Below are 24,303 nucleotides of genomic sequence, written 5' to 3' on the forward strand. Positions count from 1 at the left end.
GTTGCATTTATTTGTACAGTAAAAATACATTCCTGATTAAAGAAGGGGGTCTAAAAAAAGATAAAAATGACCAATTTATTAATTTGAAGTTAAATTGTGCTTTGCTGGTATAATGTCTGCTAGAATATAAAAAAAAAGTTCAGTGTTAAGTAAATATTTTTTAATTGTTTTGTAATTGATTTCTTTCTTTGAAAAGCAAGACAAAACAGTAAAAAGCTAAATTTGGGTATTTAATTTATGCAATGGTGGGAAAAATGGGCAAAATACAAAAAGCGCAAAAAAACCTCAGCTCAGTTTGGTATTCGGCCTTTGGGCCAATGTTTCATTTTGTTTGGCTTCGGTCAAGAATTTTGATTTTGGTGCATCCCTAAGTAAATCCAGACAGCAACCAAGTGTTTGCGCATCACAATAACATGTCCGGAGCATTTACCAGCGAACGCGCTCTGAGAACAGGAAGCATCTTGTTTACTGGGACTCAGTGACCTCCTGGTGTTGATCTAATGGAAATGTCTTTCTCCCACTTTTTGTGATGAATTTGTTTTAGCACATTGTTTCTAGAATCTGTTTCCTGTTGTGGTTGAAGCTGGACATCCACTGAGGCTCAGCCAGACCCTTGTTTTGTTCAATAGATGTTAATGAAAGGAGCCCACACATGCCTTTATTATCCACACAGGACTCCATTGTGTGTGAGTTTTTGGCGTTTATGATGTGTATTTGTATGTGTCGGTTGATTCATTTGAGACTGCTGCATTGTGCGAGTGCGTTGCAATGCAAAAATACCTTGATGGCGTGCAAAACGCGAGCACATCTGTCTGGAAACCCCAAAGCACAAGAAATGACCTAATGGCTCATACTAAAATAGTTTGACGCTCATGCACAAAGCATCTGACAATCTCTGTTTTGCAGCCGCAGATCTGAAACACAGCGGTTTGATTCTTATTAACGCTTTTAATTAGCTTCAGAAACTCTGTCAGCGATGACAGCAATGCATATGTGGAACATATGGTTCCTTCAACAGATTTAAAGTACTGAAAGTGTGAAGCCGTAAGAGTTTACGGGGTTTATGTTGCAAAAATAGCACTTGCAGGAAGGTAGTATGTGAATGCGAACTTAAACCTAGACGTGTTTTCTTCCTCCAGGCTGAATTCAGGCTCTTGAAGGAGGAGGTACAGGCCATGGCGAGTCTGGCGACCCGTTTGTCAGACGTGTGTCCGGAGAGGATGAACGCTGTAGAGACTGAGATACAGACCAGCCTGAACGCCTGGGACGAGCTCGGCCAAAGTGTGGCTGAAAACAAGAAGAGACTCCTGCAGTTTGGACACCTGCGCCATTTCTTTAGGAACTACTTGGCAATGATGTAAGTCAATGATAAAACGATTAGATGAGACCTCATTTTTTGACATTTTGTTAAAAACTGACATCACAAGAACACATGCAGGTCATAATTTACACCAAAACCAAAATAAAGGAATGATAATTAATATGCATAGTTTAAATAAATTCAATCCTTTTTTAGGACTATTAGACTTTTTTGCATTATAATATTTTCATGACATACACTGGGACATTTCTCCCTGGTAGTTTTTAATTTGACTATATATACTATTAGTATAGATATTTCTACTTATATATAGCAATTTATAAATATTATTTGTAAAATTATTTTCATGAAAATTAAGCAAGTTTCCTTTTTAAAAATTTGTATTACTGTAATGTGCCCAGATATTTCAATTATGTATAATATTATAATAATAATAATAATAATATAAAAAAATTAATCAAGGATAATTCTAATATTTTATTATAATTTTAATACAATTATAATTCTAATATTATAATAGAATTTATATATTATTATAATTGTATTAGAATTATAATATATATATATTATTATTTATTTAATAAAATACCATAGTATAGTAGTGAATTTAATAGCAATTGAACATGATTAAAAAAAATCTAAATGCTAAAATAATGCAGAACAAAAATAATTGTAATTATAAAAATAATACTGAAAAATAAAGAATATTATTTTTTATTATTACTACAAAAAAAAAAATGTAATGTCTGCACGCATTACAGTAATGCATATTTTGGGGAAATTTTAATTAATTGTCATGAAAATAATGGCATAAAGCAAAAACTCATAATGGTCCTCCTTTATTTGATTTTAGAGTGAAATGTGACCTGGACATGTTTTGGTGTGATTCACCAGGAATGTTCTATGAATATAATTTGCAGAGCTAATGTTTGATTTATTGATGGGAGATGTCTGTTCACATTGTGTTCTCTTCATGTGTTTAGAGACTGTCTGGTGAGCATCATCTTGAGCTGTGTGAGTTGTCTTCACCTCTCTGCTGTTCATCTTCTCTCCCACAGCTCTTGGACAGAAGACACCCGCTCCTGCATTTTCTCAGAAAGCGCTCTGCGTCAAAGCCGAGAGAACCAGGAGCCTCTGGTTGAGGTTCTGGATCGGCAGATAGAGCAGAAGTTCGAGGAGTTTGATCAGCTCGCCGTGGCTGGAAAAAAACTCTTTGATGATGAGCATCACCTCAACAAAATGGTATATAAGCTTTCTTTAATATCTGCTTCAGTTGCATTGCTCAACTGATATACAGATAGATTTTGTAACTCTACACTCTCTCTAAGTCTCTTATGAAAGAACATCCTCAAGTTTCCTCTGGATGACATAAAGTTAAAATGGTTTGGGAGGTTTTTCCATTGCTCTTTGTCTTGTGCAGATCAGAGAGAGGATGGAGGAACTGAGGAGCATGCTTGGATGGATCCTGGTCCACTGGAGGGTTCAGAAGGATCAGCTGTTGAGCAGACAGAAGGCTGAAGAAGCTCAGACAGATGCTATTTACTCTGAGGCTACGGTCTGCAGCCCGCAAACACAGGTAGAACCATTCATTTGTGAATTTCCCTTCTGGGGATAAATGAAGATTATCAATCAAAATGTGTGTGTGTGTGTGTGTGTGTATAATAAATAAATAATAAATAGATAATAAGTAATTGATATAAATATCAATTACAGTAATTCAAATTATTCTCAATGATGATTTAGCAGTAAAATACTGTAATGCAATGATTCAAATTCTCAAATGCTGTAAACAATTTCTATCGTTTTATTAATATAGTTTTTTTTTCCCCATTACAGCTAATTGGAAGATGGGAAATGTGATTATTTTCCTTAAATAATATGAGTATCAATCAATCAATATCAGCAATGATTTTTCAGTTTACATCAGAATATATAAAATAAAATTTAGTAATAAATACAATTTAGTGATAAAATTTAATAAATGTAGAAGTATTTCACTTTATTAATAAAGTTTTTTTTTTTTGCATCAGCTTATACCAAATGTATCAAATGCCACTAAATGTAGAAATACTTCACTATTTAATAATATAGAATTTTTGCATTAAAGTGTCACAATGCAAACAGTCTTAATGGTGCTGAAATCCTTGACAGTTTTCATTAAATCAACCCAAAAAAGAAAATAATAAATAAAATAAATGAATAAATAAATTTCATGTTTTTTGCATAAATAAAATAAAACCTAATCTTTAAGATTTTTTTTATAATAATATTCACTTATTCTCAGTGTTGATTTGTATAAGATATTCTTTTTTTAAATTGCATTTTTTTTTAAATCAGCATATATTAAATGAAGCAAATGCTACTAAATGTAGAAACAATCATAATGCAAAAAAGCCTTATTATTTTATTAATATAGAATATAGTGTAAAATATATATATATATATATATAAGAAGAGTTCAGATGCAAAAACCTCTGTTTTATTTATTTTTTATTTATGGTAATGGGAAATTGAAGGCAGGAAATGTGCTTAATGTGGTTAATTGTTAAATAATGTCTCAGTGCAAACTATTTTAAAAGTCCTAAAATACTACGTTTTTGTCTTTATGCAAAATAAAAAAATATATATATTTTGTTTGTGCAATGCGATTTGGAATTCCTGGACCGTTTTCATGAGATCGATCCAAAAATGCAGTCTCCTCATAATAAAGCATTCTAATTCTGCCATTTTTCAGGTGGAAACCTCACCCGAGGTCTCTCAGAAGAGAACAGAAAGCCTTACAAGCGCTCCCCCTTGTGACATGGAGGATGGTTTGCAGCACAATTACGGATATGAGGTGATGCAAAGTGTCAGTCCTAAAGGAAGCAAGGACAGAGGTCATTTAGAGAGGCCGGATTCACCGTACCTGGTGCTAAAGGACCCCAGTCCCTCAGCTTTAGGAGGCACCGTCAACCTCATCCTCAGCTTCAGTAACTCTGAAGACACACAAATCCAGGTACAGGCGCCTGGCAGGGAAGGTGGTGTGCCGGTGCCCGAACCTGTGCACAGGGTGAGAATGATTAAGCATCACAGTCAAACCCTATTGCACTTATATGCTGCTCTGTGTTTGATATTCCTCTCAGTCTCCTCACATTTCCTTCTCTTTCCTCAAAAACACCCTTCTCTGTTTTATTTTGTTCTACGTTCCCCTTCAGCCTGCTGAGTCTCACTCTTCTGCCTGTAAAAGCTTTTGGAAGCGCTGCCAGGGGCTTTTTGGTAGTTTAAAGCGAAAGAAAAAGATTTATCGACACAGTGCAGAAGAGGTAAATATTGTTGGTCGGTGGCCCTGCACGAGTAAACAGAAACATGGTAATTGTGTGCAGTGCTGGGTAGTAACTGATTACATGTAACCTGGATTACGTAATCAGATTACAAAAACGAAGTCCTTGTAGTTAGATTACACTATATTGTAAAATACTTGTAATCAGACTACAGTTACATTTTTATTGGCTACATTTTATTGGTTACATGATTACATATTATTTACATAATAGCAATAAATTATTCATCTTTTAAATTTGCCTTTCTGAAATAGCCTGCCGCTAAAAGTTTCTAGTATTGTGGACATTTACACAAAGACCAGTCATTAGACCGCTGGCTATAATTGCACAGAAAACTGAGAGGCCACACATTTGACTACTGGATTTTTAATATTTTGGATTTACAAAAAAATATTAAGATTTTTTTTTTCTCAACATCCCAACATTGCATCAACTACTGGTTGAATTATTATTATTTTATTTTTTTTTCAATAATTGAGTTATTTTACTATGTATTACTATGTCTTTGGAAGGCTTTTGTCTTTCAAACACAATTATTAAAAAATTATTGATTTTAATTTTACATTTTTAAGATATAATTAATTATTAGCTTTTCTAATTATTAGCAGTTCCTTCACAAACCCCATTTTAGGAAACCTTGACGTAATGTAATGTTGACTGCACTTTGTTGTTAATAACAATGAGTGGAATATTTTTATATAATTATATTACAAGACTATCTTATTTATATCAATGTGATAAACAAGTTAGGTCAAACGAATGGAAGCCTGTTTCTGCCTCTGAATAAAACCATTTTTAAAATGTAATTGCAAGTTTTTATCTCACAATTCTAAAAAAACTTTCTCTCAACTATCAGTTTACATCTCACAATTTTGACTTTTTTCTCAGAACTATGTGATGTAAACCCACAATTGTGAGTTATAAAGTCACAAATGTGAGATATAAACTGGCAGTTCTGGCTTTTTTTTCTCAGAAGTGCATGATTTAAACTTGCAATTGCGAGTTATACAATCAGAATTGTGAGATATAAAGTCAGAATTGCAGGATATAAACTCACAATTACTAGACATCTAAAATTCTGAGTTTAAATCCCACAATTCTGAATTTTATATCTTACAATTGTGACACAAAACAGTCAGAATTGTGAGTTTATATCTTGCAATCGCAAGAAAAATGTCAGAATTGTGAGATTAAAAGTCGCAATTACCTTTTTTATTTTTTATTTAGTGGCGAAAATGGGCTTCGCTACAAAAGTAATCTAAAAGTAGTCTGATTATATTACCTAAAATGTGCAATGTAATATTAGGATTACATTACTAAATACAATTTTTGTCATGTAATTTGGCGTCAGTAACGGACTACAATTTGTAAGTAATCTACCCAGCTCTGCTTGTGTGTTTGCATGAGGACTGTAATGTGATGAACTGACTAACATCATGATCTCGAAACATCATATTTTTTTGAATACCAAAGCATTGCAGTACATCTCAGAATCATAGTATAATAGTATGCTATTCTGAAATGTCACCATTGCCCTGATCATTTATTTGTGCACTGGTTGGAAAGGCAACAAAGCCAAAGAGACTTTGATTGATGGAAGAGAGGTTACTACTGTTTAGAGGAGATTGGTAACAGAAACAGGTAGGGGCAGGTAATGAAAAAATGAGGGAGGAAATAGCCACTTCAAATGTTCTCATTTTGAGCTGCCAATATATGGGAAGTATTAGAAACGGGGACGAGAAACTCTTCCAAGACTCATATAAAGCCTAATTTCAAGCATTCGGGTTGTTTACGAAACTGTCTTTGGGAACATTTTTAAAGTAATTGCAGGAAAAAAAGTGAGTGTTTCTTGAAACAGTTACAGGGGCATATAGTAGCATATAGTTGCCTTAAATGGTTTTGCAATACCCTTGGGACTTTTATTATGCCATTACGGTCTGTGAAATGAAAACTTCGGTCACTATTAGAAGTTATTTTGGAAATTTTGCCCATTGCTGTAGGTTTGCAGCTCTCATGTAATCCAGTATATTTTTTTGAAAACATCAGGAGGATTAGGGCTTGTGGGAAAGAGTCTAGCTGCTGTCATATCATTTAATTTCAAATGTATTTTTAGATCTGTCACTAGGATTTTTATTTTGTGCCCTCGCGGCTTTCAGCACATATAAAGCCACTGATAACAAAAACCAGACACTAGAGATCAGTGTACAATCACACAAATTCAGAAATGATGATTGAAATGTATGCATTGAGGCTTCTGCACCCATACAATAGCTTTGCATGAGGAACAAAGCAAACTTTTAGTCTTTTTACTAGCGCTGCCCCCTCTCATAGTAGTCGACGAGAAGAGGCTTAGTCGACCAAAATAAAAACTGTATGTGAAGAACAGATTGTTAATGTTTATCCTTGTCTTGTGGCAGAAAATCCAAATGTTCGCGAAATCATTCATCACCCTCAAATATGGCTTTTCATTTGTAATTGAAACATGTAGTTGCAACTTTACATGGCCGCTCGCTCTAATGTTAACCTAGATAAATGTGCTCTATTAGGCACATATCCAAGTGTTTGTGTGGGGTGTGGAAGCTATTAGTCCACATACAGTATGACATGGAGGCTCCAGCAACTTGCATTTTCTCCTGATAACAGCGAAAACATCTTTAAAAAACGCTGTCATTTTGCTCATATACAGATAAGAGTAATACATTATTTGAAACTGCAAAGGGTCTACTTTTATTTGTGTACACTCACAATATCTACAATGTTGTGCTTTTGTAAAATAAAGAAAACAACCAAGTTGTGTCTCCATGAACTGGAGAGCATCACAAAAATGAACCAAAACTCAGTGTTATAGGCTACTTCCTTCACAGACATGAGAAATATATCTATGGAAAGCTTGAAATGTCTACTTTTAAATGAACCAATTCAAATAAAAACCAAATGCTCTCTGATTATGTACTAAATGGCAAGTCAGCACTATCAACTTCATCTTTGCATCTTGAGCATGGAATAGACTATATGTTAAAGCCTATTATTTAACTAATTAAATTGATATAAACGTGATTAGTCGACTAATGGCTTATATTCATTAAATTTAATTTTAATTTAAATTAATTAGACTGAGCCAAATGGAGAAAAAAATACTTTTTACTCTTTAAACTCTTGCTCCACCATGACAAATGAGTCAGAAACCAGCAGAGGTTTTTATTAGATCTAAAGATTTGCTGCAAATCGGTTGTTTTAATCAGATATGCATGGACAGAGAAAGACAATGACAAAGGAAGCAGATGATAAGAGATGATAAGATGCATGCAGTGGGGTTTTTCACTACGTAAGCTCTCTTTAAGGCTGATGTAAACTCACTCAAACTAAACTGACAGCAGTGCGGTGCTGAGATATGACCTCATCCTTCGCTTCCCATGATCGCTGAGATTTGAAATGGCTCCCAGCAGGAGCGCTGGAGAATTTGTTGTGAACTTTCTAGAAGGCCCTCTTGACTGCCCTGTGTGATTTATGGTCTGGGGCTGCTAGAGCAGCACAAGATTAGTCATGGGGTGAAAGGTCAAGCCATTACAGCTGTGTATGACGACATGTTTAAGAGCAGATGATTCTTATTAAGCCCAGAGTTTAAAAAAAAAATCAAGTGTGCTTGTGCAGTCATGCTAGTGTTCTTTTGTTCATGTTGTTCTCATGTAAACCTAATGTTTTTGCATTATTAGTGATGTTTGCTAAGGTTTGGTGTGGCTTTTTGATGTAAGCAACCACTCACCATAGCACACCATCTAGAACATCAATCACAAAACATTAGCAACTGCATAGTAACACCCTGACAACTATTCAGAACATGATCATAACAGCATAGCAACTTCCTGGCAATCTAGAACACCTTAGCAATCACATAGCAACACACTAAAAACAATTCAGAATAGCTTAACAACTGCATAGTAACGCCCTGAGAACTGTCCACAACACCTTAGCAATAGCATAGCAACGCCCTAGCAATCACCTATATCATTTTCAGAGTAGCATAGCAACACACTAAAAACCAATTAGAACACAACCATATAATATGGCCTGGCAACTAGGGGTGGGCGATATGGCCAAAATCTCATATCACGAAATGACAAATTTTATATCACGATAATGATATATATCACAATATAGTTTTTTTTTTTTTTTTTTTTTTTTTTTTATAAAGGGTTTTATGATATTAAAATCTTTGATACCATAGAATTTTCACAATCCTTGTCACCAATGTCAATATCAAACTAATACAAGCCTGAAAAGAGACGAAAAAACCCCACAAGCTCACTGAAGATAAATAAACAGTGATGAAATAAGGATAAGAAACTAATTGCAAGCAATAGTACAAAAAAACTATAATAAATAAGAAATGCTACATACATTGTGTAAATTAATTAGTCTTCATTGTGTTAATTATATCTATCTATCTATCTGAAATGCTAAAGTTGATTCAAGATGGCGCCTGTGTCTTTGGCATGCCGTCTGCTGCTCCTTTTTATGGGTTTGTGGACGTCTGTCTGGTTTTCAAAATGCGGCGCACTTTTTACTTATGATCGACAATCACTACTGGATATTCGTGCCTCATTTATGGACAGTTTTAAGCAGGACATGGAACGCGTTTTTAATCAAATGCACGGGAACCTCTTAATGGATATTCCGGTGTGTATCCGCCGGGGGCCTCTCAGCACTTCGCGGAGAAAGCGGAGGAGGAAACGCAGGTGTCGGGGAGGACTTATCGTGAAACTGAAGGCACACCTTCGGGCGGGCTTCTGGTCTTTCCCACGAGTCGTCGTGCCGCGGTCCTGTTGCCTGGCGGCCGCTGGATTTGCCTTGTCGGTGGCTTCAACTTATTCTCCCCCTGTCGCTTTCCCCTGTCTCCTTGGATGGCCTTCCTCGGATCGGCCTCTGTCGCCGGCGCAACGGAGTGACTCCCGGTAACCTGCGCTCGCTGAGCAGAGCATCGCTTTCTCCGGAGGTGATTCCACCACCAAAAATGGCTCTAATCAACGCTCGATCTCTGGTGAATAAGTCCCTTCTGCTAAACGATTTCTTCACTACGCATTGTCTGGATTTTGTGTTCATCACTGAATCCTGGACCAAGGTTGGTGATTTAACTCTCCGAATTGGTTCCGGCTGACTGCACCTTTTTTAATTCTCCCCGCCTGAATAGGAAAGGGGGTGGACTAGTAACTATTTTAAAAGACTCCTTTCTTGAACGCTGTCAGTCTGTTTCAGTGGATGTGGTTACCAGTTTTGAAGTTCAACTTCTCCATCTTGACTGGAACAGTCCTGTTTTATTAGGGGTGTTTTACCGTCCCCCTCATTCAGCAAAGGACTTCATACAGCAGTTTACTGAATTTATAGGCAATATTGCCATAAAGTACGACCACTTTTTATTAGTAGGCGATTTTAACATCCATGTATGCTGTCAGTCAAACTTGTTATCAAAGGAGTTTCTCAATCTTATTGACACTCTTAGTTTGGTTCAGTGGATAAAGGACTCCACTCACGTTCAGGACCATATTTGGATCTTGTACTCTCTCATGGGTTTGCCGTTTCTGATATTGAGATCTGATTTTCTGCTTTACTGAATCATATCTGTATTACTGAAATTTTTCAATCTGGTTTTAAATCTGCTCACAGCACAGAAACACAACGGCCCTTCTCAGAGTACTAAATGATATTCTTTTAGCTACCGACTCTGGTGATTCTGTGGTCCTGGTTCTTTTAGGTCTATCAGTAGCGTTTGAAACTGTGGACCACTCTATTATGATATCCACATTAGAGTTAGACGTGGGCCTAAAAGGTACGGTTCTTAAGTGGTTTCGGTCATTTTTATCCGACAGAATTTTTTTTGTCAAAGTAGGTAACTTCTCTTCCTCCATTGCTCATCTCACCTGTGGCCTCCCTCAAGGCTCGATATTGGTGCCCTCCCTTTTTTCCCTGTACATGCTTCCTTTGGGTTCCATTCTAAGAAAGCATGGGGTGTCTTTTCATTTCTACGCTGATGACAACCAGATCTATTTACCTTTTAAGAAAAATTATCCTTCAGCACTTTGTACTTTAATAAGGTGCTTAGAAGAGGTCAGAATCTGGCTTGCTCAAAATGTTTTTAACATTAAATGAAGATAAAACTGAGGTGATTGTTTTTAGTCCTACTGATCATTCTCAGGCTATCAGCCTAGATCTGGGCAGCTTATCAGCCTCCAGATCTTCTCGGGTGTGAATTCTGTGTGTCCATCTCGATGAGTCATTAAAATTGGATAAACGCATCTCTTCTGTAATTGGTTCCAGTTTTTATCAACTACGCTTGCTGTCTAAAATCAAACCCTTTTTAAATGCCACAATGTTAGAGACTGTTGTCCACGCCTTTATTACCTCACGTTTAGATTACTGCAACTCACTATATTACGGTATTTCAAAATCACAAATTACTCGCCTACAGTTGGTTCAAAACGCTGCTGCTAGATTTATTCAAAATAGTCGCAAATATGATCACATCACCCCTATACTGAGGGCCCTCCACTGGCTGCCTATTCAATTTAGAATCTATTTAATTTAGAAACAGTTTTACATGTCCATTTACAACCCTAGGATTTCTCCCCAGAATGAAACGGTCTGTTATTGGCTTATTTGGAAGGGTCATGAATAATAATGTTGAGCTCTGCTCTGATTGGCGGCTCATTTCAGTAGCTCACAGGAAGGAAACACAGGGAAAATATATATTTCAATACTTTCTTGTGCAGTTATATCGTTGGGTAATTATATTGTAAATAAAATGCGGGCATCAGGAAGCCGCTATTAATATGCTGGGCATTGAAACTGTTTTTAAACGCACGATCGCATTTTACTTTCACTTTCGAGATTCGCGATCACACAGACTCGGTTTATATTATGGATTATATTATATTACTTACCACACATTTTACAAGATCGGATGCTTGTCAGTGGTGCTCAGGATCTGTAAATCATTCGCCATCATCCTCAGTCATCTCTCATTACTCTGTTTATGTGGTAAGTGAAATCTTATGTACTGTAATGTAACGGCTACTGCTAGCAACGAGCTAACCATGTCCCTTTAGTGGCTCGCGTTATTTCATTAGAACGCGTTATTTGCTCTCCGTGTCTTTCTGAATACAGACACCAACCCATCCCTGCACTTCACATCCCCTGCACAGCCTGGAACATAACATTTATTTCCATGATCTGCCATTTTCACTGTTGTCCTCGCTTGTTTCTTCACAATACCTCCAGAACTGCTGATGCTTTGGCGGCTGGCCTAGAACATGGGTGGGTATATGCAAATGTTGGGGGCGTAACTATTAGTGATCCCGACTGTTACGTCACAGTCGGTGTTATGTTCTGATTCGCCTATTTTTCAGTGGTCTATTTATTCACGAGATTTACATAAGGAGGAAACAAAGGTGTCTGAGGCTCATGGTATGTCATTTCCATGTACAGAACTGTTATTATTCAACTATGCCAAGGTAAATGCAGTTTTCCATTCTATGGCACCTTTAATATGAACGGCAGACAGGAAGAATTTTTAGACTGCTTCCCCTTTAAGACCGAAGTCCGGATCCAATATACTGTTACATATGCGTTTTCTTTTTCAGCTGTTTGCTCTCTCTTAAGACCTTAAATCTGCAGTGCTTAAAAACGCGTGTCTATGCTACAGATATAGTCCCTCGTTTAGGAACAAGCTCCTCATTTTGTTCTGGTTGTTCTCCACCTGGTTCTGTCTCCCCTTCACGCCCCGTGGTGGCGTGTAAAGATCGCAGTCATCCAAATTATGAAAAAGTATTACCGTAAACCATGTAATTTGCGTCACCACGAAATAAACGATAGAGCATAATATGAAACGATGGACTTTTTATTTCGTCCATCCAACATATATCATCATATCGCACAGCCCTACTGGCAACTACCCAGAATCCTGTAGCAACACCCTGGCAACCACCTGGAACAGCTTAGAGATCCCATAGCCTTGCCAAGTATCCAGAACACCTTAGCAAAAGCATAGAAAAACTTTAGCAAACACCTAGAGCAACTTAGTACTAATGTAGCAACGCACTATAAAACTCAGAACCTCACCAACTGCTTAGTGACATCTTGACGACTAGCCATAACATCTTAGCAACTGCATAGTAATGCCCTGGCAACGATCCAGAACACCTTAGTAAAAGCAGAGCAATACACTAAAAACCACTTATAACGTTGCTAACCAAATAGTATGTAGCGACGACATAGCAATGCCCTGGAAAAACTTTCACAACATACTAGCGGTGTATTGGCAAGTTTTGCAGAATTTTGCTTCACAGAAAGTAAGAATTGTTTATTTTTTCCCATAACAAATGTGAATTCCAGCTGCTTAACATAAGCAGTGAAGGAAAAGATGTTTCAGCATTTTAAATGTTTTTATCATTGCAGAGCGATGTTATCATTCATCAGTAACAAACGTGAAGCAACATGTGTCTGTGTTTTTGCTTAGGAATGCTTCGCTTGAGCCAGACACACAAAGAAGTGCTGTGTTCAGATACTAAAACACTTATTTTAATAAATGGTTATACAAATAATCATTTTTCAGTGTTTGAGTTGTGAATTACACTGGCCATAAAAAGTATTTGGACACTTAAGCCACACTTAAATATGAATGTCATTGCATAAGATAACAAAATACCAAACCAAGTCACATTTGTTATAAAGATAGCACAAGCACACTTACAAGGTCCAAAATTAAGACACTTTGTGGTTGTGAAACATGTTGATTAGTTAATGTGATGAACTACACCTGTGTGTTTTTGAGAAAAACTGAGAAAAAAATGACAGCAACAGTTTGCAGATGCCACTAAATTTGATATTTTGTTTTGCAATGCAATGACATTCATTAATTTTAATGTGCGACCTAACCATCCAAATGCTTTTTAGGAGCACTGCACATCAGATAATTAGCATGATATATCTTTGAAGAGTGATCTTTGTGTTGAATTGTGACACTTATGCATGCTATCCACTTTATGCATGGAAGAAAAAAGTAATAACCCTCTAAAACTATCGTTTCCTTGTGTTTTAGGTAAGTACTTACTTGCATGTTATGGAAAATAACACGGCAGTGTATGAGAGTATGCCGCTTCCCCAAGACAATGCTCCAAGGCCCTCCTCCTCCTCTCCCAGGACCTCCCTGTATGCTCTCTCCTCCCCTTGCACCTCCTCCATCGAAGACACTCTTCAGCAGGCCAACAACCTCCTGCCAAAGAATAGCAACATCTCAATCTTTAGCAGCCTGAAGAGGAAGAGCAAGAAGGTGAAGAAGAAAGATGACCGTAGACACACCATTCAGAAGATCATGGGAGAGGATCTGTCAGAGGAGGCTGATTTGCCTCCTGTACGTGAACCGGTGACATACGATACACATACTTGGCCCCAGAAGGAAAGGAAGAAGCGGAAAAATGCAAGGAAACCAAACAGCGATGAGACTCAGGCCTTGGACTACATAAAGAACCCTTTAGTGAAAGACATAGATGCAGAATGTTCTGGAGAGGTTGGATCTCCAGTTCACAGCACCTTAGAGGTTGCCACCAAAGAACATGTAAAGAACCACTGCAGATTTCTGTCCTTGGGTTCTGTGTTGAGCTTCGACCTGCCCAAGGATATGAGCCTTATCCCTAGCATTCAAGATGTCATCACAATTGGCCATCCTGAGCAAAAGAAGACAGACTCTCATCACCAGGACTTTCAGGTTGATCGTCTGACAGCTCTGAGCACCTTTAAAACAGTCCGCTCACCTCCAACGCAAAAAGAAGAGACCAAACAAATTTACCCAGGTGAAGTAACCCTCAATATTGATTGTAAAGACTCGAAAAAGATCAGCATTGACACGGTTTCATTTACTGAAGATGAATTTCCTCCTCCACCTTCTCCAGTTTTTGAAGACATCTCATTTGAGGAGAATCATACTTTATCACTCAGTGATCTGACCAATATCCAACAGAAATATCTATCTGGGATCAGTATAGTGCCCAAAGAAGAGGTTGTTAGTTGTAACGCAAATATGACTCAACTCGAGAACAAGGAGAACCACTATATTAGTCCTCCAGAAGATGCAATCCAAGGGATAGCTAACCACAACTCAACTACAGCAGAGATTCATGTATGTCCGAGTGTCCATACCTTGGTTCACAATCTTAATGGACACATGTTCCATAGGCCAGCGAAGACCTCCAACACTCAACAGTTAAGTCCCAGCCATGCATCTCATGTGGTGTTGAACTTCAGAGCCAATAGAAGAGAGGACTCAGTGGACTCTGGTCACTCCAGCTCTGGAAGCTTCAAGTTATGTGCTGAGGGTCTGTACAAAGACTCCTCAGATTGTCCAGTGCCCAAGAGGACCATTGGGAAGGTACAGTCCCTGGATGCAGGAGTGTCCAACAAGAACTTCGAGTTCTCCAAGGACAAGAGCATTACCTTATCTATCGACATTGATGATCCAGTTCATCCTGACCATCAACAGTTTGAGCAGGAAGAGGAAGAGCTGGAGGACATCTGGAATCACACCAACAGCTACCGAGAGAGTCTAAACTCTGACATCATGTATAATGGCTACCAGGCCACATTTTCTCCAGACCAACACAGGGAACCCTCACTCAAAGAACAAGCAGTGCTCTTCAGAAAGTTGGTCACGGCCTCTGCACCAAACCTTCTTGTGGCGGAGTTCAGACTGTCACCATCTGTCCAGACTATGGTGGGTTCTGGGAAGCAGCACAACCCAAGAGAAGAAAGGCAAATTCTGGATAAAGGGGACAGAAGGTCTTGGGCTGCGTTTACTCAGCAGGAAGAGGTTTACAAACAAGTGGCTGTTAATGAAACGGCTTCAGATATGGTGAAACTACCTGAAATAGAGGACCAGCAAAAGTATATCTACCATTATAGAGAGGAGGAGGAGGGAACAGGTTTACTGAAGGTGAGGTCAATAAATTGGCAGTCTTTTTAGGCTTTCCTGTAGCTCAAATAGTAGAGCATGGCGCTAGCAACGCCAAGGTCATGGGTGCGATTCCCAGGGAAAGCAAGAGCTGATAAAATGTAAAAACTGTAACTTGAATGCAATGTAAGTCGCTTTGGATAAAAGCGTCTTCTAAATGCATAAATGTAAATGTAATGTAAATGTAAACCATAGATGTTGTTTAGGACCGTTTTAGTCAGGGGTGTCCAACCCTACTCCTGCAGGGCCACTGTCCTGGAGAGTTTAGCTACAACCCCAGTTAAACACACCTGAACTAGCAAATCAAGGTCTTATTAGGCATACTAGAAACTTCCAGGCAGGTGTGTTGAGGCAAGTTGAAGCTAAACTCTACAGGACGGTGGCCTTCCAGGACTGAGTTTGGACACCCTCTGGTTTAAGTCCTGCTCTTGGAAGGCCAATGTCCTGTAGAGGTTCCTTGGTTCACACCTGAACCAAGGACTTCAAGGTCTTCACGATTACTAGAAACTTCCAGGCAGGTGTGTTGAGGCAAGTCAAAGCTAAACTCTGCAGGACGGTGGCCTTGTGGTTTAAGTCCTACTCCTAGAGGGCCACTGTCCTGTAGAGTTTAGCTCCAGCCCCAATTAAACACACCTGAACTAGCAAATCAAGGTTTTACTAGGCATACTAGGTTTTACTAGGTGTACTAGAAACTTCCGGCGAGGTGTGTTGGGCCAAGTTGGAGCTAAACTCTGCAAGACTTTGGCCCTCCAGGACCATGATTGGACACCCCTGGTTAAAGTAGTTGACTTGTGCTGCCTTGAACATGTCAGAATGATATTTATGAGATGAGTGCTCATGAGAGCCACCACAGAGTTTTATTTAGCAGTAGGAGGATTCGAAAGCCTTGACTTTCTTATTTAGAAGCTTGTCAAGGACAAAATCATGGTGGATGCCTTACATTTCCCATCGTTCTCTGTGGGAGCAAAAATGCTTTTCACTGATACATTTGTATTAAACAGCTGAAGTAGGAACTTCCAAGGACGATTGCTGGTTTTATTTGGAAATCTTTACCCTCAAATTAAGTTGTGGCCAGCATATCTCATATCATTTTGCCCATTATTGTAGTTCTGATTAGTGCACGTGTAATCTGTTTTTTTTCATGTAATAAATGCATTGATACGTGTTTTCTCTCCACAGGACCAATCCATGAGCATCCTGTCTGTTCATATGGGATTGGATGGGACCAGTGACAATGATCTCCAGGTACCCAAAGTATAACTGCAGACCATATACAAGAACAGAGAGTGCTTAAGAGTTATTCAGAATATCGAGAAATAATTATTGTGTATCATCATATCAAGGTTGCTAATTCTAATCTTTGACCGTTGTTTTTCAGAGTGGAAGACAAGAACTGGAACTGCCATCTATGGAAGGTACACTGGAGAGGAAACACAAACTACAACTGGGTGGAAAGAAGGTAAATATCACAATTACAGATACAGTTGGGCAAAAAAGTATTTAGTCAGCCACCAATTGTGCAAGTTCTCCCACTTAAAAAGATGAGAGAGGCCTGTAAGTTTCATCATAGGTACACTTCAACTATGAGAGACAGAATGGGGGGAAAGAATCCAGGAAATCACATTGTAGGATTTTTAATGAATTAATTGGTAAATTCCTCGGTAAAATAAGTATTTGGTCACCTACAAACAAGCAAGATTTCTGGCTCTCACAGACCTGTAACTTCTTCTTTAAGAGGCTCCTCTGTCCTCCACTCGTTACCCGTGGGGTCAAAATGATCACAAGAACGGTGAGCAAAAATCCCAGAACCACACGGGGGGACCTAGTGAATGACCTGCAGAGACCTGGGACCAAAGTAACAAAGGCTACCATCAGTAACACACTACGCCGCCAGGGACTCAAATCCTGCAGTGCCAGACATGCTTTTCTGCAAAGGGACCAGGACGACTGATCCGTGTAAAGGAAAGAATGAATGGGGCCATGTATCGTGAGATTTTGAGTGAAAACCTCCTTCCATCAGCAAGGGCATTGAAGATGAAACGTGGCTTGGTCTTTCAGCATGACAATGATCCCAAACACACCGCCCGGGCAACGAAGGACTGGCTTCGTAAGAAGCATTTCAAGGTCCTGGAGTGGCCTAGCCAGTCTCCAGATCTCAAACCCATAGAAACTCTTTGGAGGGAGTTGAAAGTCTGTGTTGCCCAGCGACAACCCCAAAACATCACTGCTGTAGAGGAGATCTGCATGGAGGAATGGGCCAAAATACCAGCAACAGTGTGTGAAGACTTACAGAAAACGTTTGACCTCTGTCATTACCAACAAAGGGTATATAACAAAGTATTGAGATAAACTTTTGTTATTGACAAAAAACTTATTTTCCACCATAATTTGCAAATAAATTCTTTAAAAATCAGACAATGTGATTTCCTGGATTCTTTCCCCCCATTCTCTCTCTCATAGTTAAAGTGTACCTATGATGAAAATTACAGGCCTCTCTCATCTTTTTAATTGGGAGAACTTTCACAATTGGTGGCTGACTAAATACTTTTTTGCCCAACTGTATTTCCTTGACCCCAACAACAACAAATAAGCATTTTGTGTCTCATGTAGGCTATTGTGGTAGATGTCAAATTAGGTTGCATTTCGGTTGGTGCATTTCTTAATGTAACCAATAAAATAATTTTACCATTTCAGGCACCATGCAGGGCGTGGAACTCCTATCATGCTGTGCTATACAAACAAACAATATGTTTCTATCAGGACAGGAAAGATACAATCAAGGTAAACTTGAAGACTTCATGTTCTGGCTTTGCAACCAAGTAGAAAACTTTGTTCCTTTATTGCAAACCGACATCATTAGTTACATTGCAAGGTTGAACTGTGATTAAATTGTGATTGAATTTAATCACAATTTCCAGCAATATCGTCGACCTGACTGCAAAGACACTATTTAAACTGAACTGAGCTGGATGATGACATCACTGAATTCAATAATGAAATGCCTTTTACTGAAAATCTTTTTTTAAGCTTTTAATTTTACATTATTGACACACTATTTTCCTTTTTTGATATTGTGCAGTTGCTTTGACACAATTTACATTGTTAAAAGCGCTATATAAATAAAGGTGACTTGACTTGAATTATGCTTAGCATCTAAGGGGATGAGTTTAGCCAAAATGACTCTATATTTGTACCACATAGAGCTGTGTGACCAACCTTCCTCTAAATCTAATTGGAGCGGTGTGTGAACCATCGCCAGAGTACACCAAAAAACCCAACTGCTTCTGCTTGAGGTAAATGACGAACAACTAAAGGGCGTCTCATGTTTGTCTTAGTTAGAGATGGAAGTAGTTGTTTAAATTATTTTCACCACATATTCAGTTGAAGGACTTCACTTTTCTCTCAGGTTGCGGGATGGATCTGAGTATCTCCTCAGTGCATCATCCCGATTTATGATGAAGAAATGGATCCTCAGAATACAAGCACACACTGGTATTATACCATTAACTATCTGTCTGTCTGTTGTTAACAAGTTTTCAGTGTTGCATTATATGACCACAGTCATATTCACACAAAATCCTCTTATGTCTACAGCGTCTCGTGATTCTGTAGTGAATAGATCAACATGTCATGGGTCTTCAGCGACGCTCCCTAGACATTCTCCTGCTATCACCGGCTGTCAGTGTGGAGATAAATGTCACTGCTCCATGAGAAATTATGTCACCACCACCGTTTTAGCACAGAGTCAGCACGCTTCAGGCCGAACCAAAGAGATCATAGTTCACACCAGTGACGCTCTGCAGATCCACCAAAGGCATCAGGATCTGTTGCTCCCCTCGTTCTCAGATGCGGGTCATTGTGGTAAGAAACTGTGACTAATATAGTTCAATGAACTAAGAAACATAAGGGTAGTTTTTCCTGTAACCAGATACTTTTTGCCATAAAAAATTGTGGTTATTTATTTATTAATTTTTTTTTAGCTTTGATTCATATAAACAAACTGATAGGGGAAAAAAATATATTAAAGGCTTCTGAAAATTCAGCTTTTCCATCACAGCAACAAATAAGAATTTTAAATATATTACAATACAAAGCAGTTATTTTAAATTGTAATACTATTTAATATAATTTCATTAATATTTCATTACTGTTTGATAAAATAAATTTAGCCTTGTTGAGCACAAGTTAATTTGATAAATTATCTAATATACAGGTATATCTAAAAAAATGTGAATATCATGAAAAAGTAATTTTCTTCTTGTAACTTATTTTAAAAAATGAAAATTTTATATTTTAGATTCATTACATGTAAAGTAAAACATTTCAAAAGTTTTTTTTTTTGTTTTAATTTTGATGAATAGAGCTTATAGCTCAAGAAAGTCAAAAATCAGTATCTCAAAATATTAGATGATCCAGAAGATGGCAATGATCCAGAAGACAATCATTGACACCCTCCACAAAGAGGGTAAGTCACAGAGGGTCATTACTGAAAGGTGTGGCTGTTCACAGAGTGCTGTATCAAAGCATATTAAATGCAAAGTTGACTGGAAGGAAGAAATTGGGTAGGAAAAGGTGCACAAGCAACAGGGATGACCGCAAGCTTGAGAATACTGTCAAGCAAAGCTGATTCAAACACTTAGGAGAGCTTCACAAGGAGTGGACTGAAGCTGTAGTCAGTGCATCAAGAGTCACCACGCTCAGGCGTCTTCAGGAAAAGGGCTACCAAGCCACTTCTGAACCAGAGACAACGTCAGAAGCATCTTACCTGGGCTGTGGAGAAAAAGAACTGGACTGTTGCTTAGTGGTCCAACGTCCTCTTTTCAGATTAAAGTAAATTTTGCATTTCATTTGGAAATCAAGGTCCCAGAGTCTGGAGGAAGAGTGGAGAGGCACAGAATCCATGTTGCTTGAAGTCCAGTGTGAAGTTTCTACAGTCAGTGATGATTTGGGCTGCCGTGACGTCTGCTGGTGTTGGTCCACTGTGTTTTCTGAAGTCCAAAGTCAACACAGCCATCTACCAGGAGATTTTAGAGCACTTCATGCTTCCTTCTGCTGACAAGCTTTATGGAGATGCTGATTTCATTTTCCAGCAGGACTTGGCACCTGCCCACACTGCCAAAGGTACCAAAAGCTGGTTCAATGACCATGGTGTTACTGTGCTTGATTGGCCAGCAAACTCGCCTGACCTGAACCCCACAGAGAATCTATGGGGTATTGTCAAGAGGAAGATGAGAGACACCAGACCCAACAATGCAGATGACCTGAAGGCTGCTATCAAAGCAACCTGGGCTTCCATTACACCTGAGCAGTGCCAAAGGCTGATTGCCTCCATGCCACGCCGCATTGATGCAGTAATTCATGCAAAAGGAGCCCCAACCAAGTATTGAGTGCATAGAAATGACCATACTTTTCAGAAGCCTGACATTCCTGTTTAAAATATCCTTTTTTTTATTGATCTTATGTAATATTCTAATTTTCTGAGACACTGAATTTTGGGTTTTCATTATCGGTAAGCCATAATCATCAAAATTTCAAGAAATAAAGGCTTGAAATATTTCACTCTGTGTAATGAATCTATATAATATATGGTTTTCACTTTTTACAAAAAATATTGACCTTTTTCATGATATTCAAATTTTTTTATATGTACCTGTATATAATATATATCCTTATACAGAAATGTTGTATATAGTATAATAATAGATAGTACAGTATAATTCTGTGTATATATAGTCAAATTTAGTTAAACGCTGCTGTTCATAACTATTTAATAGGGTCATTTATAGAAATTACTCAAGTTTTTAGTTGTATTTTATACAACCTCATTGTTTTAGTGCCTGAAAGTATATTATGAAATATATAATTTCGAATAAATGTCTATAAATTGTATAAATATATAGTTAACTCCTTTTGTTAGTAGCTTGACTCTAGTTAAACTACTTTAAATTGCACTACATTTTCTTACCAGCATTTTGTCTTGTTGTCCAGTAAAAAAGAAAATCTTTGAATATATAATTTATCTTAAGTATGCTACATTAGTGTATTTGAAAGCATGCCTGAGATAAATTTAGCTTTCAGTTTGACAGTTTCAAAGTAGCTTCCTCAACACTGGCAACTAATGCAAGTAATAAATAAATAATATGCAAGACAAATGTTTTGGACATCCAAAAGAGGGCAGTAGAGGACTCTGGGGCTGATCGGAGCTTCCAGCAGACATTATGAGGCATGGTCACATCTGTTTGCTGTCAGCGGCTTTCTATTTCTGGAGAAGCACTTCTATTCCGCTCTCTGGATTTTGTCACTTCCACCTTGGTCACATTATTTCTCACCTCGAGTACTTTGTTACTCACTTATACTGTCTGCCCTTGTACTGTAGAGGTTGAATGATTCATTTTCTGTTTGTTTTTTTTGTTTTTTTCTCTCTGTAGAGGATGAGTTCGACTCACATGGCGAGTCTCTGAGACAGAAACCATTCTCTGTGTCCACCATTCAGGGATGTACCGGCGAAAAGAGACGCTCACACTCCTTTACCTCGGGTACATCCGAGCCACATCCAATTAGGACTGAATTCCGTTGTACTTAAACTAATATAGGGCCCTATGAAATCGGTTCTATTTTTCAAAATTCGGTTGTAATTTTTTCCAAAGTTCTTTTTTTTTTTCCTGTATTAATATTTCTGGGTTGTGTTTTACTGGTTAAATTCAGTTTGAGTCAAAAAGCATGACATTATGAAACTTGTAAAAAAAAAAAAAAAAAAAAAAGAAGCATTTAAGGACCGTATGGAATATTTTATGAAAGCACCCCCCCCCCCCCCCCCCAATTAAATTTTTCTGGATCATTAAATTAAATGTTAGTAATCAAAAAGCATTTTATTAATTGAAATCATGAAACTTATACAATTCAACAATTTATTTAAGTGCAACAACAAAAAAGATGGCCTTATAAAATACATTTTGTTTTTGTTAAATTGTTTCTTAAATCTGTTTTTAGTTTTAATTTCTCTGGATTCAGTTTTAATGTTTTAATAATCAAAAAGCATGACTAAACAATTGAATTCATAAACCTTCAACAAATTATGGTCAACTGTGTGGTTTAATAAAAATGTATTATCCAAAACTGTGGTAATCAAATGAAGGCATGAAACATTAATAACATAATTACAATGTAATCAGATGAAAATTAAACTTTTTTTTTTTTTTTGGCAACAGAGGTTTACTATTGAAATTAAAACTAGGAAGAAAAATTGTGTAATTATTCCTTAAAAAACGTTTAGTACTTATTGTTTTGTCTCTGCAGCCACATATCAGAGGATCAAGCCTGTAGTGTCCCCTTCAGGCAAAGGCCAGGACAGTTGCTCCAGCTACTCTGTGACTCTATTCATCGGAGATCGTGAGATGCAGTCAGTCTGTAAAAGCACAGCGACGGCCTCGCCAAATAGCGTCCGGCAGGAGTCCTTCTCCGATCTGCCTATGAGCATGAGCCTCCCGCGACCCCCCAACAAATCCGTCTTCAGGAAGTTCTTCTGGAAAAAGGAGTGACGGACACTTTCTGTGACACTGCAGGTCAAAGACCCTGACTGACATGTGCAGGACACAAGTTCAAAACTCTTTTCTTACATTTATTTATGGATCTGATGGAGAACCATTTGTGTATACTTTTTTGAATGAGATCTTGTATGATTGTGTTGCTGCAAGATGTGTAATGTTCACTCCTTCAATTTCTCACTTGATATCGGTTTTGATATCGGTTTTGATATCGGTTTTGATATCGGGCTCATGTATGGTTTAGTCAAAAATGAAAATCATGTCATCATTTACTCACACTCATGTTGTTCCAAACCCATATGACTCTTTCTTTCATGGAACATTATGCATTTAGCTGCACTTTTCTCCAAAACAAATTACAAAGAGGAACAAAAGACATTTTATCACTAAGCCAACATTCATAATTTGCAACACCAGCAGGTTTATTAGACTATTTGGAAACAAGCTAGAGAAGATGAGAAATGCAGAGAAGAAAAAGCTGAAATATTTAAAGAACAATGAAGTCTGTCAAGCTCCAAAAAGACAAAAACACACCACAAAAGTATTACCAATAATGCATATGACTCATCCAATTTCTCTGAAGTCATAAACAGATTTGTTTGAGAAACAGACACAAATTTAAGTCATTACTCTCTACCCAAACATTTTAATATGAAGGTCCAAAAATCAAACCTGATTGAGGGCTGTGGGACAAAAGTAAATGCATTATATCCAACTAATTATATTAGTATATTATATTATATAATATATTGGTCTATTAAATCCAACTAAATTAATTTTAGCGATTTTATTTTTGTCATTTTTACCCTTTTTATTCAAGTAGGAGAGTATTTAGACAGGAAGCGAAGTGGGAGAAAGAGGGGGGCAGGGGCGGGAAAGGTCCACAAGCTGGGACTTGAACTTGGGACGCCAAGTTCAATTAATTAATTTAATTATTGTTTTTTATTTTTTTTTATTTAAATATCAGGAATTTATTTTTCAGGAAAATTCACTTTTCACAATTTAATTTCAATGCAAAAAAAAATAATGTTTTAAAAAAATAATTAAATATAAATATAAATTAGAAAGAATAAAATATTAGAAATAATATGGCTCTTGTTATATGGCATGACGGGCCAAATC

At 37.6% G+C, this 24,303-nt stretch overlaps 1 protein-coding gene across 1 annotated transcript in view; it reads left to right on the plus strand.

The window, feature by feature from the left end:
• Positions 1–23,980, plus strand: part of LOC306882584 (uncharacterized protein) — a gene marked incomplete at its 5' end in the record, with an annotated part of 64,156 nt that extends 40,176 nt beyond the window's left edge. The window contains 14 exons of the mRNA XM_079437302.1: positions 1,140–1,357; positions 2,380–2,563; positions 2,742–2,897; positions 4,056–4,370; positions 4,516–4,623; positions 13,733–15,619; positions 16,817–16,882; positions 17,016–17,096; positions 18,332–18,418; positions 18,839–18,930; positions 19,044–19,129; positions 19,232–19,498; positions 22,066–22,173; positions 22,934–23,980. Of these exons, the coding sequence (XP_079293428.1) occupies positions 1,140–1,357; positions 2,380–2,563; positions 2,742–2,897; positions 4,056–4,370; positions 4,516–4,623; positions 13,733–15,619; positions 16,817–16,882; positions 17,016–17,096; positions 18,332–18,418; positions 18,839–18,930; positions 19,044–19,129; positions 19,232–19,498; positions 22,066–22,173; positions 22,934–23,175 (3,897 nt within the window). The 3' untranslated portion in view covers positions 23,176–23,980. The remainder of the gene's footprint in view (positions 1–1,139; positions 1,358–2,379; positions 2,564–2,741; positions 2,898–4,055; positions 4,371–4,515; positions 4,624–13,732; positions 15,620–16,816; positions 16,883–17,015; positions 17,097–18,331; positions 18,419–18,838; positions 18,931–19,043; positions 19,130–19,231; positions 19,499–22,065; positions 22,174–22,933) is intronic.
• Positions 23,981–24,303: the final 323 nt, after the last annotated feature.

The sequence above is a fragment of the Barbus barbus genome, assembly GCF_936440315.1.
Source record: "Barbus barbus genome assembly, chromosome: 16".
NCBI classification, from domain to species: domain Eukaryota; kingdom Metazoa; phylum Chordata; class Actinopteri; order Cypriniformes; family Cyprinidae; genus Barbus; species Barbus barbus.